At 41.2% G+C, this 16,385-nt stretch overlaps 3 protein-coding genes across 4 annotated transcripts in view; all 3 read left to right on the top strand.

Moving 5' to 3' along the window:
• sema4d (sema domain, immunoglobulin domain (Ig), transmembrane domain (TM) and short cytoplasmic domain, (semaphorin) 4D) overlaps positions 1 to 5,269 on the top strand; it is a 75,835-nt gene extending 70,566 nt beyond the window's left edge. Inside the window, exons 17-20 of one of the 2 annotated variants that reach the window (XM_064977372.1) lie at positions 30 to 221; positions 1,665 to 1,889; positions 2,537 to 2,628; positions 4,086 to 5,269. In XM_064977372.1, the coding sequence (XP_064833444.1) occupies positions 30 to 221; positions 1,665 to 1,889; positions 2,537 to 2,628; positions 4,086 to 4,115 (539 nt within the window). In that variant the 3' untranslated portion in view covers positions 4,116 to 5,269. The remainder of the gene's footprint in view (positions 1 to 29; positions 222 to 1,664; positions 1,890 to 2,536; positions 2,629 to 4,085) is intronic. The other variant, XM_064977373.1, reaches the window with a different exon arrangement.
• Positions 5,270 to 6,814: 1,545 nt separating this feature from the next.
• rad1 (RAD1 homolog (S. pombe)) lies at positions 6,815 to 9,209 on the top strand. The gene is made up of 6 exons (XM_064977111.1): positions 6,815 to 7,150; positions 7,345 to 7,546; positions 7,643 to 7,751; positions 7,987 to 8,245; positions 8,504 to 8,602; positions 8,837 to 9,209. The coding sequence occupies exons 2-6, from the start codon at positions 7,352 to 7,354 to the stop codon at positions 9,012 to 9,014; spliced, it is 840 nt and encodes a 279-aa protein (XP_064833183.1). The 5' UTR covers positions 6,815 to 7,150; positions 7,345 to 7,351; the 3' UTR covers positions 9,015 to 9,209.
• A 466-nt stretch (positions 9,210 to 9,675) lies between these two features.
• On the top strand, positions 9,676 to 14,777 carry bxdc2 (brix domain containing 2). The gene is made up of 9 exons (XM_064977367.1): positions 9,676 to 9,845; positions 10,016 to 10,127; positions 12,131 to 12,245; positions 12,399 to 12,448; positions 12,901 to 12,974; positions 13,206 to 13,256; positions 13,392 to 13,493; positions 13,678 to 13,806; positions 14,140 to 14,777. Exons 1-9 carry the CDS (start codon positions 9,702 to 9,704, stop codon positions 14,380 to 14,382), a joined length of 1,020 nt encoding a protein of 339 aa, XP_064833439.1. The 5' UTR covers positions 9,676 to 9,701; the 3' UTR covers positions 14,383 to 14,777.
• The last annotated feature ends 1,608 nt before the right edge of the window (positions 14,778 to 16,385 follow it).

Below are 16,385 nucleotides of genomic sequence, written 5' to 3'. Positions count from 1 at the left end.
TCCCCACCTCCTCCCTCTCTCCCTCACAGCCGCCTCCTCTGCTGTTCCTCCTCTCTCTCCTGTTGACACTTCCTCATCCCTGTCAAGCTCGGGAAGTAGTCCCTCTCTCCCTCCTTCCTCCTCTGAGGGGTTAGGGGTGTGCCTGCTGCCCCCATCCCTCCAAGACCAGGCTTGGGGGGTTCAGGCTCAGGAGGCCTTCCTGCTCTTCTGTCTGGCCTTGGGTGAGTGGTGCCTGTTGTGACCTATGTGTGTGTGTCTCTCTCTCACACTCCACACCTTGCATGTGGCCTTCTCCCTTCAGACACACATCAACCAACCCCCTACATACCTACCTACCTTTCTACCCTAACCTGGGATGTGTTCACATCCTCAAAACAAGTGTGTTCCTTGAGCCATGCGTTATTCTGACCCCTTTTAAATTTTATAGGTGACGGTACAATAATGTGATGAAAAGTTAGATGTTTTTGTGTTAAGGTACAGTAGATCAGCTCACTGAAATATGTATTTGATTGAGCAAGTTGTCTCAAAGGTTTTAGTTCCATTTTTTTTTTTTTTTAATATAAACTTGCACCATTTTGTATATTGTGTTATTGGGAAATCTGAGACAGATATTTAATTTGAAACGAGGCGAGAGGTCTTTATAAGAACAAAAGACTGTTTTGGTACTTTTTAAGCTCTGTGTCAATTACTGAGTTTCAATACTATCTAAAACTAGAACTTGTGCCTGTACAGTGTATATATTTGTGTATATATGGAATATACTTTTTGAAGATGTTTGTATATCCATAGGCATTCTGGGGCTACTGTTCGTATGGGGGGTTTTAATACATCCTGATTTCAAATGTTTTGAACGTTTAGCCTACTGGTTTAACTGTCATAATGCTAACATGTGCAAACCAAGCTAACTAGGTTACTTTTATACACACGGACAGGAAATGTAGGAAGACAAGCTTCTGATTTATTAAAGTTTTAGTCTTTATGACCTTTTTTGAAAGATTAAAATTGCATACATTGAAAAACGAATTGACTGAATGTGATCTTTTGAAAAAGAATGAAAAGGCCATCGGAGAACATTGCACAAGTCATTCACCTCACCACAAATCAAATTAAGTTTCCCCTCAATCACGATTGAATGTTTAAAATATGCTAACGCACAACAGGAGTACATCTATTTGGACTCAAATCTGCACACTTGATCCTAGGCAGTATTTAGAATGAAGTGGTTCATGCTAATATATGCTCCCATATTAGAATCTGAAAACTGCAGAATGATAAGTCCTTTCTGTGCTGAGGATCTGTTAGAATCAGATCTGTCTGGTATTTCTATGATCGCGAACCAAGGAGTTTGTTTGGTGTGAGTGCTTAGAATTGACGTTCCTCGACAGCAATTTTAATGTGCCAAAGCACACACCTGGTTTACGGAAATCAAACCTTCAGTATAGCAGAATTTAATTGATCTGCTTCCTCCCAGTTTGGGCTGAAACACTGTGAATCAGAATAGTATGTCAGTACTATAGCGTTGCTCTTTATGAAGTGGCTAAGGAGCTTAGCTGGAGAAACAGGGCCGGTTTCCTGGACAGAGATGAAGCCCTGGACTAAAAAGCATGTTCACAATAGACGCTCTCCATCCCAAAGTCCATATGAAGTCCCATTATGTCCCTCAGGTCCCAGTGATCTCCAAATTCACTGGCAGGTGAACGGGGTCCACCTGGAGACGCCCATCACAGAGTACCGCCACCCCTTGGTCCGGGGGGACTCCCATGGAGAGGTGCTGGTGAGCAGCTGGGTGAGAGAGAGGGCCCTGGTCAAGGACTCCAGCTACCAATGTGTCGCTGCGTCCAGCGCAGGAAATGACACATCTAAAGTGGACCTCAACATCCTCAGTAGAGGTAGTGATCATAGATGGCCGCTATAGCTACACCTTTATATTGCTCCCTTCTCTCTCCATAAGCTCCTGCCTGCATGTTGAACGAATTCTATGAATGAGTCCTTGTCAAATGATGCAGTAGGTTCTAGAAAATCAATGGCAACGCAAATCTTATTAACAAGGACAGGGGTGTAATCATTAGCTAAACGTTGCATTTTGCAACAAAACAAATTGAGTTTCTATTGGAAAAATTCAGGTAGGTCCCTCCCCCGTTTTTGTTACATGCGCTTCCGTTTAAGACATTTTTTTGCAACAGAATCTGCATAATGAATACGCCCCAGGCAAACACTCTTACATTACCAGGGTTGTGTTCATTAGGGCATACAACGGAAAATGGTGTTAATTATTATTTAACTTTTTCAGTACGTTTTCATTCCGTTTGGTGCCTAATGAGCATGATAACTGATATTACAATAGTCAATTGTCAAATACAGTAAGTTTTCAACTGATATTACAGTATTGCCTACTGTAATATCAGTTTAAAACTTACTGTATTTGACAATTGACTACTGTAATATCAGTTATCATGCTCATTAGGCACCAAACGGAAGAAAACGTACTGAAACAGTAACAGTGTCAAATACAGTAACTTTTGTTTCTGATGAACAGATGAAGACAGTATTCCATCCAGAGATATGAGCCAATGGAGGAGTGCCCTCTCAGAACACGACAAACTGCTAAAGAGGTGGAAAAGAGCATGGGTAGGTTTTCTATTCACTAAGCACCAAATCATTGGGGAAGTAGTGAACTTAGATTGGGGTGTGTTTTGTGTGTGTCAAACTGCAGTGCAATTTAAAATGAGTAACTTTTTCAATAATGTTAAATACATTTGATGAAAGTTTCATAACGCTGCCTGAGTGTGTGCATGGAAGATTTCCTAACGCACATGATTTAGAAGCCACCCTGAACTCACGCATGCTTTTTCACTTTGCATACCAAGTTTTGATGGCTCTGCGTGTCTGTTTAGGGCCAGGGCCGAGGGGGAGTGGTTTGATGTGCTCTCCTTATCTAATATCTGAGAGCACTGCAGAGGTGATGAATTCCAGTGAATCAATAAGTGAATGTCCCATACTTCTACACGGTTCAAAAATAGTTAACTATTTAAAACGGCACAAAAATGTGGTTAGTTTCCTGGTTCAACCTTGTACGTGTCTCGGGCAAGGATCATCAACTAGATTCAGCTGCGGGACAATAGTTTTATTGAGTGGATGTTCAGGGGGTCAGAACATAATTACAGATCATTTGTAGACTGCAAATTTGATCTCAAGAAGCCCAAACCGATATATTTGTCGAAACCAATCATTACAATGTAAATGTACTTTTATTCTGAATGGCTGCATATTTCAAGACATGGCACATGAGGGTGCAGTGAGATACTCGACTGGATTGACGAGAAAGGTATCATTCAACATCTTCAAAAAGTGTCTACTTAACTGGAAATCAACCAATCCTCTGTCGTTGGCACAGGGTCAAATGCTTTATCATCTAGATGTTAAAAGTGCGTGGGCGAAGGCAGTTTGAGGCCATGTGGCGGAGAGCGATTGCGGGGGGGGGCAGGCATGTGGGTCAGGGCAGGTGTGATATCGTTCATGTTTGTGTAATGTCGTTTGTATGTGTGTTTTGAATTCTTTGCAAAAAATAAAATCTTACAAAAAATACCCCAAAAAATACAATTTCAAACCTACATTTGTATACGATCACGTTGAAAACACCAGCAAATTGATTGCACCAACTCCAAGTGATTTTAATTTTGGAAATCTGTTGCAAGGTATTCCCACTCATACGTGATCGTATACAAACGTAGGTTTGAAATGATGGATTTCTACTACAGTAAACACTTCTACTCCAGTAGACACTTCTACTACAGTAGACAAAGAAGGAGTTGGGGAACCTTGGTCTAAGGGTTGTGTTCAAAACAATGATTACATTACTACCTGGCTAGGGTTTACTGACTGGGAGTAACATCTAAGTCTAAACCATTTTGAAGTGCTGTTTGTCTTTCATAATAACTTACCTAAAATGTGGGATTGATGACATTTTAAACACTTTATTTTAGTGTCCCTTTTCCTCCACCTGTTGTAGCTTCCTAGGGGCAGAAGGTAATGTGTACGGTATTACCGATCTGCATTCTCTACAGTATGTATCTCTCCTCCTATAGGAAAGCTGTGAGGGTCAAGGTGCTCTCTGAGGTCACCTGAGCTCCACTGTTATTGGCTCCTAAGACAGGCTTCAGCCCAGGTGACCCTACCTGACCTTGGTCCAAAAATGCCAAGTCATGACGAGACATGGTACTATTCTCGCCGTTCGACGCCTGACGCAAGGCTTCAACCTCCGGCTTCGGTTCTGCAGTGTTCACCTGTTGTGGTGCATCAAAGATATTCTATAATGTTACAGGCCCTTCATACAGGCTTTAGCATAGGCCTTAGTCTCCCCCTTATTGACTGACTGGGGACTGGGCAGATCAGTTGACTTTGCTCTTGGGAGGGTCTACTCTGCATTCCCAGTGAAAGCAGAAGATTCTCTGTGACTGAGTGGTGGCATGCAGTGTCTGATATCTCCACAGTGTCTGATATCTCCACAGTGTCTGATGTCTCCACAGTGTCTGATGTCTCCACAGTGTCTGATGTCTCCACAGTGTCTGATGTCTCCACAGTGTCTGATGTCTCCACAGTGTCTGATGTCTCCACAGTGTCTGATGTCTCCACAGTGTCTGATGTCTCCACAGTGTCTGATGTCTCCACAGTGTCTGATATCTCCACAGTGTCTGATATCTCCAGTGATCGACAGTCTACCTTTGAAGTTTGCACTTTCTTTCTCTACTGTGGTAGCAGTGTCCATCTGTCTTTCACAGTGGGCAGCTGTTACAGATGAGATTGTTTTTAGATAAGTTTTAAAGTATGGGAATATAAGGTTTGTTTTGTTTTATTTAGATTATTTTACCGGTATGTCTTGACTAGAATATATCCACATTGATTTCTCAATCCAAATTAGAGTTGATCTCTTTGTTATGCCATTACAGTACATAATATCATTACCAGTGCTTTGCCAGAGTAACTAGAGATGAGTAAATTGTGTCAGTACAAAGATGTAGACACAAATGTAACCTCAACTCCACTCTCCACTCCATAGTGCCTTTCAATAGGTTCAGATTGCTGAATAAATGCAGTTGTAGCCTATTAAAGATTCAGATTCCTGTATTTTTGCCGACACATGTATTCTCTGTCATTATGTGGTCAGTTAAACTCTTGTCACTGAAATGTTTAATTCCATGTGTTAATCATATGACAATGTGGGAGAAGAAAATTGTATTAAAGGGAACTTGACAGTGGAACTTGATGTTGCCTTATTGTCTATCATACTGTGTTCTTCATTGGCCACATTTGAGGGCAGTGAAGAACAGTTCAGACATTTGATATTTCAGTGGTTTGAATGTAGTTCAGATATGTCTGTGGTTCATATCAGTGTCAGGTCTTTGTGACATTTAGGCTATAAAGGAGAGAGTCACAGTGAAACTTCACAACAGCTGCGCTCAGACATCCATTTCGAATCCAAATACTTTCTATCATGATGACATCAAAGCAGCAATACTCCACAGGAACAGATTCTCTGGTTGAATTATTAAGCAGCACCTACTGGTAGGCTTGGCCCCCATGTACTTGTCTGAGTTAGAGGTCTGTCTCCACACTCCGGTTTACAGCCTGGCGTCTGCAGTGATATGGCAAAGACAATGTAACAGATGCATAGTCACCCAGTGTAATAATAATTAGAAGGCTAGCTACCCTTTAGGTGAGATTATTGATAGCCAGTTGTCGGTCTGTTTCTGCTCTCCAGCCAACTCAGTATCGTCATGCCATTGGGAATTGGCAACAGAGCAGAAACGGACTTTCACCCTAGTCGTGAACACCTGCTACATTCAAAATATCGATCAGCAGTAACACTTGGCCATCTAGTGGCAGATTACGGGAATATCTAGCCAACCCTACAACAACTCTGATTATGTCAGTGTCGTATTTTGTGTAATGCAAAATTATACTCCCTGGTGGAAAAAGTACCCAATTGTTTTTCGAGTCCACTGTAAAGATACCTTAATATACCTTAATAGAAAACTACTCAAGTGAAAGTCACCCAGTAAAATACTACTTGAGTATAAGAGCGTCTGCTAAATGACTTAAATGTAAATGTAAATGAGTAAAAGTATTTGGTTGTAAATATACTTTATCAAAAGTATAAATAATTTCACATTCCTTATATTAAGAAAACCAGACCGAACGATTGTATTTGTTAATTTCTGAATTACGGGTAGCCAGAGACACACCAACATTTACACAATATTTTACCAACGAAGAATTTGTGTTTAGTGAGTCCGTCAGATTAGGGGCAGTAGGCATGACCAGGAATGTTCTCTTGAAAAGTGCGTAAATTTGACAAATTTCCTGGCCTGCTAAACTTTCGAAATGTAACGAGTAATTGTGGGTGTCATCGAAAATGTATGGAGTAAAAAGTACATTTATTTTCTTTAGGATTGTAGTGGAGTAAAGGTAAAATTTGTCAAAAATATCAATAGTAAAGTATAGATACCCAAGAAAACTACTTAAGTAGTATTTTAACGTATTATTATCATTATTTTTGTATTTTTTACCCATTTTTCTCGACAATTTAATTGATCTAAATTGGTAGTAACAAGTCTTGTCCCATCGCTTGACACGCTGATTGCTTAACCGTCATTGCTAGGAGGTCGTAAATAAGAATTTGTTCTTAATAACTGACTTGCCTAGTTAAATAAAGGTTAAATAAAATAATAACCCGGAAGCCAGGCGCACCAATGTTTTAGAGGAAACGTTGTACAGTTAGATGGCTAAGGTCAGCTTCCCTGCCCGCCAGAAGGAGTCGCTAGAGCGCGATGGGACATGGGCATCCCAGCCGGGAAAAACCCGCTGGGTCTCCCGGTCGTGGCTGGCTGCGATGTGGTTTTTTTTTTAGTGTGTAGACACCTCAATAATGGACAAGGTACTGTCTGGAAAACTAAGGTGTTTAAACACCTCCAAACAGAAGGGCGAAATCGTTAAATTATATTGCAATTGGCTTTGAGACAGGGCATGCACCACCGAAGAAGAACACCCGGAAGTAAAGTATTGTTAAGAAATCTTAGATGGCGCGATTCTTCAAAAACGTCAACAGACTTTGATACATCAAGATTAATCTTCTAAAACGAGTGACAATTGTGTGAGTGTGACACAGCGTTACTGGTTATATAAAGTTAACGCTGGCAGATCCGATTTATCGTAACGTTAGCCGGCTGAAGTGGGCTGACCGCTAGACTGGCTATGTTAACTTTAGCTGTTCTTGATCTCAATAATCTAGCTAGCTACTGTAGTTTGGTTTCATGCTTTTATTGTTGTTGATTTTGTTTATTTCAGATCGAAAATGCCCTTGTCTACTCAGTCTCAGACTGAAGGTGACAACTACGTCCTTGTCGCTAGTCTGGACAATGTCCGGAATCTGTCCAACATCTTGAAAGCTATCACCTTCAAAGATCATGCAATTTTTAATGCCACACCAAACGGGTTGAAAGTCACTGTGGAGGACTCTAAATGTCTGCAAGCCAATGCCTTTATTCAGGTTAGTGCAGGAATATCAACATACACTAATTCTGAGTCATTAACCATTAGATGGGCTGTGTTGTCATGTCTTGGTAATGTTGTCATTCTTTTCCAGGCTGAGATCTTCCAGGAGTTTACCATCAGAGAGGACTCAGTGGGGTTTCAGGTCAATCTGACCGTTCTTCTGGACTGTCTCACCATCTTCGGGGGAAGCACAGTACCAGGTAATGAAGAAGACTGTCTTCTTGATATCCTTTCAGATCTCTCCTGGGTGATTTACAAAACAATCTGATGAAGACTTTGCAGGTCAAAACACCATTATTTGAACCTTAATAAAATCATCAGCTTTTTATTCTAGGAGAGAGTCACAGCCACACCTTTCATTCTAAAATGTGAACCTAAAAACATGATTAAAGCTACTGGGAGTAACTAACACATCTTGTCTACTTTTTGTTGAAGGAGTGGCCACTGCCTTGCGGATGTGCTACAACGGATATGGCTACCCCCTGACCCTGTTCCTAGAGGAGGGTGGTGTGGTGACTGTGTGTAAGATCAACACCCAGGAGCCAGAGGAGCCCATAGACTTTGAGTTCTGCAGCACCAATGTGACTAATAAAGTCATCCTGCAGTCGGAGAGTCTGAAGGAGGCCTTCTCTGAGCTGGACATGACCAGTGAGGTCCTGCAGATCACCATGTCTCCCAGTCAGCCATACTTTAGGTGCAATACTAATACTGTGTTGTGTGTTTTTTAAATGAGGAAATCTCAAAATGGCATTGTATTGTAGCGAATTAAGGACTCTTAACTGTAGTCTCTGTTGCAGTCCGTCCAAAACCTTTTGGCCATTCCACCAAAAGGCTGGATACTCTTGACAAGTTTGCTGGTTGTACTGAGGTCATTGCAGCTACAGGATGATGGTCGCAGAGTATAACCTTGCCATTGTTAACCTTTCTTCTCTTTATCTGTTTTCATGTTTAGGTTGTCTACCTTTGGGAATTCTGGGAATGCCCATTATGATTACCCAAAAGATTCTGACATGATGGAGCTGTTTCAGTGCACAAAGACTCAGACTAACAGGTACATTAATCTTCTATATACTGTATTATCATCATGTATTTGGATATTTGGGAAGTGTGGCACTACAGATTCCTGCATTTCCTAGAAATCCAAAAATGTGCACGTGAACATGGAATTAATTTACTAAATTGTGTTTTTGCTGGTTGGCCACTCTTTGAGGGTATGGCTTTCATAATTATGGTTTTGAAGAACATGCTTACTGGATTGTCACTTTGCTGATGTGCTTTTTGTCAGGTACAAGATGTCTCTCCTGAAGCCGTCCACCAAGGCCCTGGCTCTATCCTGTAAGGTCTCGGTGAGGACAGACAGCAGAGGGTTCCTGTCTTTGCAGTACTTGGTCAGGAATGATGATGGACAGATCTGCTTCGTTGAATACTACTGCTGTCCGGATGAGGAAGTGGAAGAGGAGTAGGGAGAATAGGAATATTGTTGTACAAGAATACGAGACTCAAATGTTTTAGATGTTATTCTAAAGCCAAACTTGCCCGTTATTTGGATTATATTCCTTGACTGTGTTATTTGGATTGTATTCTTTTGACTGTGTTATTTGTAAATAGTGTTGGCTCTGGTACATGTTCATTTTAAAGTGAAAATGATTAATTGCTAATAGTTTTTCTCAATTTGTTTTTTTGGTTTGCTTTCTGTGAATTACTGCTGCTCTCCCATTGTTTGGAAGTTTACAAGGAACTTGAAACAATATTTATATAATCAAAATATTCCTTTACTTTTGATAAAGATTTGAACATTAGTATTGACAAATTTAAAACTGATGCTACCACTGTAAAACTGGCGCTACCACTTTAGCTTCCAATGTAAAACTGGCGCTACCACTTTAGCTTCCAATGTAAAACTGGCGCTACCACTTTAGATTCCAATGTAAAACTGGCGCTACCACTTTAGATACCAATGTAAAACTGGCGCTACCACTTTAGATACCAATGTAAAACTGGCACTACCACTTTCGACAAGCAGCATCTTGTTTGTTCTCGCAATACAACTCCGCGGCGCCAGGTGGCGTCTGTTTTATGTTTGTCCTGCTCTCACGTGTGTTGTCCTCGCTCTGTTCTTACCGTTCTGAGCCTGCGTGTCAGAAATCAAAATGTCGGCGCTCAAGAGAAAACGTGGAGGAAAGGGTCCAGGTGGAAAAGCAAAGAAAGTGAAATTAGTAGAAAATGGAAATAAACCCCAAACTACAGAGATGGAGCAGAACAAAGAAATCACCGTCCCAGCACCCGTGTCAATGGTAAGTGTGTCAAACATGAAATTGCTAGCCACTTCGTTGACTTGGAAAGTTAAGCTAATCGTTACATATTTGTCTTGTATAAAAACAGCATAACAACATGGAGTAGTGTTACATGATTGTAGCGATCGTCTATGAAACAATGTGTTGATGAATTGGATTTTGATTTCCAGGGTAAGTGGAGAAACAAAGAGCGAGTTCTTGTATTCTCTTCAAGGGGCATCAACTTCAGAACACGACATTTGATGCAGGACCTCAGGACAATGATGCCACACACGAAAGCAGGTTTGTTCCTGTACCAGTATGTGGGCAGAGGAGACGATGGATATCACGAGTCTCTTCTCTAGCCTAGTTTGCTACAATACATTTTTCCCATTAGACATCGCAAGCATTATAATGTCAAAATACGTTCATTACTTATCAAATATGGAGTTTCGCTGAGCAACAAACAAAATGGACTCCGGTAACACATGGTATGTATACTGAACAAAAATATAAACGCAACAATTCCAATGGTTTTACTGAGTTACATTTTATATAAGGAAATCAGTCAATTGAAATACATTCATTAGGCCTTAATCTATGGATTTTACGTGACTGGGAAGGGATGGAACCATTGGTGGGCCTGGGAGGGCATAGGCCCATCTACTTAGGTGCAAGAACCACACACTGGGGAGCCATGCTCAGCCAATCAGAATCCCCCCCCAAACAAAAGGTCTTTATTACAGACAGAAATAGTCGTCAGTTTCATCAGCTGTCCAGGTGGCTGGTTTGAGACGATCCCACAGGTGAAGAAGCCGGATGTGGAGGTCCTGGGCTGGTGTGGTTACATGTGGTCTGAGGTTGTGAGGCTGGTTGGACATACTTCCAAATACTCTAAAACAACATTGGAGGCTGCTTATGGTACAGCAATGAACATTAAATTATCTGGCAACACCTCTTGGGGGGGAGGCATTCCTGCAGTCAGCATACCAATTACATACTTCCTCAACTTGAGACATCTGTGCCATTGTGTGACACAACTGCACATTTTATTTGCCTTTTATTGTCCCCAGCACAAGGTGCACCTGTGTAATGATCACACTGTTTAATCAGCTTCTTGATATTCCACACCTGTCAGTTGGATTCGTTATTTTGGCAAAGGAGAAATGCTGACCAACAGGGATCTTTTATTTCAGCTCAAATATGCGACCAGCACTTAACATGTAGAGTTTATATTTTTGTGCGGTATACTTCGGAAAAAAATATCTAAATAAAACATTTGTAAGTATCCGAAAACACATATTGTTTGGAAATAATCAATGAATTGTTTTTGACCACTTCTTCGGGAAGACCACTGAAAACGTAGACTATGTTGTCTACTTAATATACTTACATGAAATAGTATTGCCTTGTGTGCAGTACGTCTGAAACAATGGGTTTGGTATGACGTTCATCCACTGTTGTAGATGATAAAATTAATGATCTTTTGGGACACTACTGCTGGATCATCTGATCTTTGCCTGAGATGTACTCTTAAGGAGCCTACCTTCACACCTTATGGTCCAAGGACCTTCTTTATATAATATCTTCAGAGGTAGACTGGCTCTGGCAGCCAAATACTCCATCTAAACGTGAATCGATTCAAAATTGCGTTACGGTTGTTGAAACACAAAGCCCTTTACTTTCAAATAACAAATAATTTCACAAATGCTAGATAGCTAAATTAGCACAGATGGTCCCTTCCGTAGACATGTTCTGTAACATGGCCATATGGATGTGTGGTAACACTAACCCTAGAAAGGTGTATTTTAGTGTAATGTGTGTTGAATGTTCAGACTCAATGACTTGTGTGTAATGGAACTGAGTCATGATCAAAGGCTTAGCCAACCTGTGTGTGATTTTTATTGGAGGTGTCGACGAGGTGGATTTGGTGCGTGCGGACTTGGTCAGAAACGCTAGATTCTATCCAGACTTAATGTTTTCGGTTTGCTTGTACTTTTTATCATTATTAAGACCTATTTAGGAATTTGCATACCAGGGCATGACGACAGTTGCTCTGCCAAACTCTGTATTTGGTGAGTAAAGAACATATTTTGGCATGATGCTTGCAGAGCTGTTTAATGGGTAAATGAATGGTAGCTAACTGGGCTACAGAATACTACATATATTAATCTCCTCCTCTGCCCAAATACGGGTTCAGTTTGTTCCTTTTTACATGTTTGTATTTTCTTATTTCAGTGATTTAGTGATATTGATCACTGTATGTAGTTGGGTATAACTCAGGAGACTTGACCTTACTCTTACAGACACAAAAATGGACAGAAAGGACAAACTCTTCGTCATAAACGAGGTGTGTGAAATCAAGAACTGCAACAAATGCTTATTCTTTGAAGCAAAGAAGAAGCAGGATCTCTATATGTGGTGAGTGTCAAAGTTAACATCAAATCCTCTCCGCCAAACACACACAAGTATTCTATTCCTGTCCCCTGACGTGGCTTCCTGTCACTTGACATGTCTATGGAAATGTCCCCTTTTTTAAAATTTAATGATTTCAGTCACTTTCTTTTTGTATAGGGTTGCAAATGTTCCGCACGGACCATCTGCAAAGTTCTTGGTTCAGAATGGTGAGTGTCATTGCCTGAGTTTGTGTGTGAAATGACATGAATAGACTACGTTTTGCATTTGGGGCGGCAGGGTAGCCTAGTGGTTGGAGAGTTGGACTAGTAACCGAAAGGTTGCAAGTTCAAATCCCGAGCTGACAAGGTACAAATCTGTCATTCTGCCCACTGTTCCTAGGCAGTCATTGAAAATAAGAATTTGTTCTTAACTGACTTGCCTAGTTAAATAAAGGTAAAATAAAATTTTAAAAAAATTGTCTCAATCAAGTAACCGTGGTTAAACTGCTGTTGGTATCAAATAGCGGCAGAAATCCCTGAGTTGACCAGATGAAAAATCTCTGTCCTTGATCAAGGCACTTCAACCCTAATTGCTCTGGATAAGAATGACTATGATGGAATAGAATAATGACCATGGGCTACAGCTTCATCATCATTCACTCTTTTTACTCTTCCTGTAGTCCACACACTCGCCGAACTCAAAATGACAGGGAACTGTCTGAAGGGATCCAGACCACTGCTGTCGTTTGATCCTGTGAGTATTGCGGTTTCGGGTCAACGGCAACACGATTCCCGGACACAGATTTATGCCTAGTCCTGGATTAAAATGCAAAATACATTGAGAATATCCTAATCGGAGTCTGGGACACCACCCCCATAGTGTAACGGAATACTCTTGAAACTAACTTCATATGAGCCTCACCATCAAGATGTATGGAGATACTGTTTAATGAATTCGTGTTTCTATTTATTTTCAACCCAACAGCAATTTGACACGGAGCCTCATTATGCACTGCTGAAGGAGCTCTTTATCCAGGTTAGTTTCATTATCGCTGCAGCAGAAATATTTGGTCCCAAAAATTACAATGCGAGAACCATTATTAGTTGTTTAGCTTTTCTTGTGACGTTGTGATCAGTTCAGAAGTGAGTTTTTGTGTTGTTTCTTTTGTAGACTTTTTCAACTCCCCAGTACCACCCCAGGAGCCAGCCCTTTGTGGACCATGTCTTCACGTTCACCATAACAGACAACAGGATATGGTTCAGAAACTATCAGGTGAGTTTAACTAACTTGCTCCCCTTTCCATTATACAGTATGTGGTCAATGTATGTGGAATATAATATATTCTCTGATCATTTCGAACGGCGTGTTGTAACACTCCCTGATTTAGAAGTAATGTTCTCGAATGGCCAAAATTATTAACGCAACATGTGTTTTGACTTATTTCTGTGTCCCACAGATCATTGAGGAAGATGCATCGATGGTAGAAATTGGACCTCGCTTCGTCCTGAACCTCATCAAAATATTCCAGGGGAGCTTCGGTGGCCCCACACTCTTCGAGAACCCACACTTCGAGTCTCCGAACACGGTAATATTTCATTTGATTGCTAGTGGACTTCCCACCCTACATCACTGGTAGATCAAACCTTTATCTTCAGTAGGTATAGAGCAACAATGAACTAAAGCTGTCTCCCCTCCCCAACAGTACTGGTGACTGTGATCGCTTAGTTAAACCGTGTACGGTTGGTGATGGGGCAGTTTTGAATTATCATGGTTACATTTTTCTAGATCAGATTGGTTCGTTGTTGTTTTGTCTCCCCTCCCCACAGCACCGGGCATCTGATCACTTATATTGAGACTAGGAAGACCATAACTAATCACTGTCCCAGAGTAATTCATTGTTGTCTCTATCTCCCCTTAGCACCGGCGTGTGATCCGCATGGCCACGGCCTCCAGGCTGAGGGAGAAACAGATGGTCAAGGAGCTCCAGAAGCTGAAGAGGACGGAGAACAAGGAGGCGGTGACCAGGGATGTGACAGATGACGTGTTTGCCACGCCGGCTGAGGAGAGGCCAGTCCACATTGAGCTGGAGGCTCCTGCAGCTAAAGTAGTGAAGAAGAACAAACACAAGGCTTTCAAACGACAGAGGAAGCAGAAGCATTAGGCTGGAGACTGGTTGGTTTGTTGGGTCTTCTAGAAGTAATCTGGAAAGTGATTACATTGTTTCTTTGTCAATTTGTCTTTCCTCAATTCCATGTCTTTTTTAATTTTCAAAACTCAAATGAGAAGTTTGAAGGGAGTGACCTAGAATCTTCTCCAGAGCGTTTAGAAGGAATCAGGGGGAAAAAAACAAATTAGGACATTTGTTTGGCCATAAACTGTGAGGATTGAGTCGACCATCAAGTCCGCAGCCTGTGAAGGCCCATCTCAGAATACGTTGTTTATGTGTTGAACATTTTTTTTTGTTTCAGCTGCAACAACAAAGTACTAAAGCAACATTGTAACTTCTGTTGTCACGCTTTTCTTACAGTTCTGAAATAAAGTCTTGGTTTTAGTGTTTATTTCTCCTGTTCATTCCTGAAGATGTCAGTTTGACTTACAGATGACTGGACCTCCTTTGACTTGATACCTGCATTAGTAACTTGACCAGCCTTGTCAATAGCGATTGCAAATCTAATAGTTGATAATATCCATGTCAAAAACACTTAAAAGAGATGTTGCCACCTCTGTGCGCTTTCGTTCACCGTTGCTTAAAGGAGTGTGTCCACAGGTATAGAAGGAAGCTAGTCATTCCACTGCCTAAAAATAGTTAAGCACCCTTTGCTGGCTCAAACAGCCACCCATTCAGTTTGCTGCCTGTTTTTAGTAAACTGGAGAGAGAGAAATAGACCAAATACAAGGCTGTTTTTCAGAGAACTGACTTTCAGCATTCATATACAGTAGAGAACTTGTACTGCACTGACTCCGACTTCAGATGATTGGCTAAAAGAAATGCATAACAAGATAGTCGGAGCTGTATTGTTAGATTTTAGTGCAGCCTCTGAGCATTCATTTCTTTATTGAAGGAACTCACTTGCTAAGGCTTTACATCACCTGCAATCACACGGAGAGCTATTAGCCAATATAACCTAGTGTTTTTCAGTGAAAGCTTCTTTAACATCAGATACATTCATGGTGGTTACTTTTCTCAACGTGACATTTTTACAAATTACTTGAATGTAAATTGCACTCAAAAGTATTCAGACCCCTTGACTTCACCCACATTGTTACGTTAGTCTTATTCTAAAATTGATTAAATTGTTTTTTTTTCTCCCCTCATCAATCTACACACAGTACCCCATAATGACAAAGTAAGAACTGAAATATCACATTTACATAAGTATTCAGACCCTTTAATCAGTACTTTGAAGCACCTTTGGCAACGATTACAGCCTCAAGTCTTCAGGCTTAGCACACCTGTATTTGGGGAGTTTCTCCCATTCTTCTCTGCAGATCCTCTCAAACTCATTGTTTTGAGTTCCACGGTGGACAAACTGAATTGGTCCACCCACACAGACCGCGTCGTGAAGGCGCAGCAGCGCGTCTTCAATCTCAGGGGGCTGAAGAAATTTGGCTTGTCACCAAAAGCACTCACAAAACTTCTACAGATGCACAATCAAGAGCATCCTGTCGGGCTGTATCACCGCCTGGTACGGCAACTGCTCCGCCCACAACCGTAAGGCTCTCCAGAGCCTGAGGTCTGCACAACGCATCACTGGGGGCAAACTACCTGCCCTCCAGGACCTACACCACCCGATGTCACAGGAAGGCCATAAAGATCATCAAGGACAACAACCACTGCCTGTTCACCCCACTATCATCCAGAAGGCGAGGTCAGTACAGGTGCATCAAAGCAGGGACCGAGAGACTGAAAAACAGCTCTCTCAAGGCCATCAGACTGTTAAACAGCCACCACTAACATTGAGTGGCTGCTGCCAACACACTGATTCAACTCCAGCCACTTTAATAATGGGAATTGATGGAAATTGATGTAAAATATATCACTAGCCACTTTAAACAATGCTACTTAATATAATGTTTACATACCCTACATTACTCATCTCATATGTATATGTATATACTGTACTCTATATCATCTACTGCATCTTTATGTAATACATGTACTAA

The sequence above is a fragment of the Oncorhynchus masou genome, chromosome 11 (genome assembly GCF_036934945.1).
Source record: "Oncorhynchus masou masou isolate Uvic2021 chromosome 11, UVic_Omas_1.1, whole genome shotgun sequence".
NCBI lineage: Eukaryota > Metazoa > Chordata > Actinopteri > Salmoniformes > Salmonidae > Oncorhynchus > Oncorhynchus masou.
This window is presented reverse-complemented; position numbering and strand designations above follow the sequence as displayed.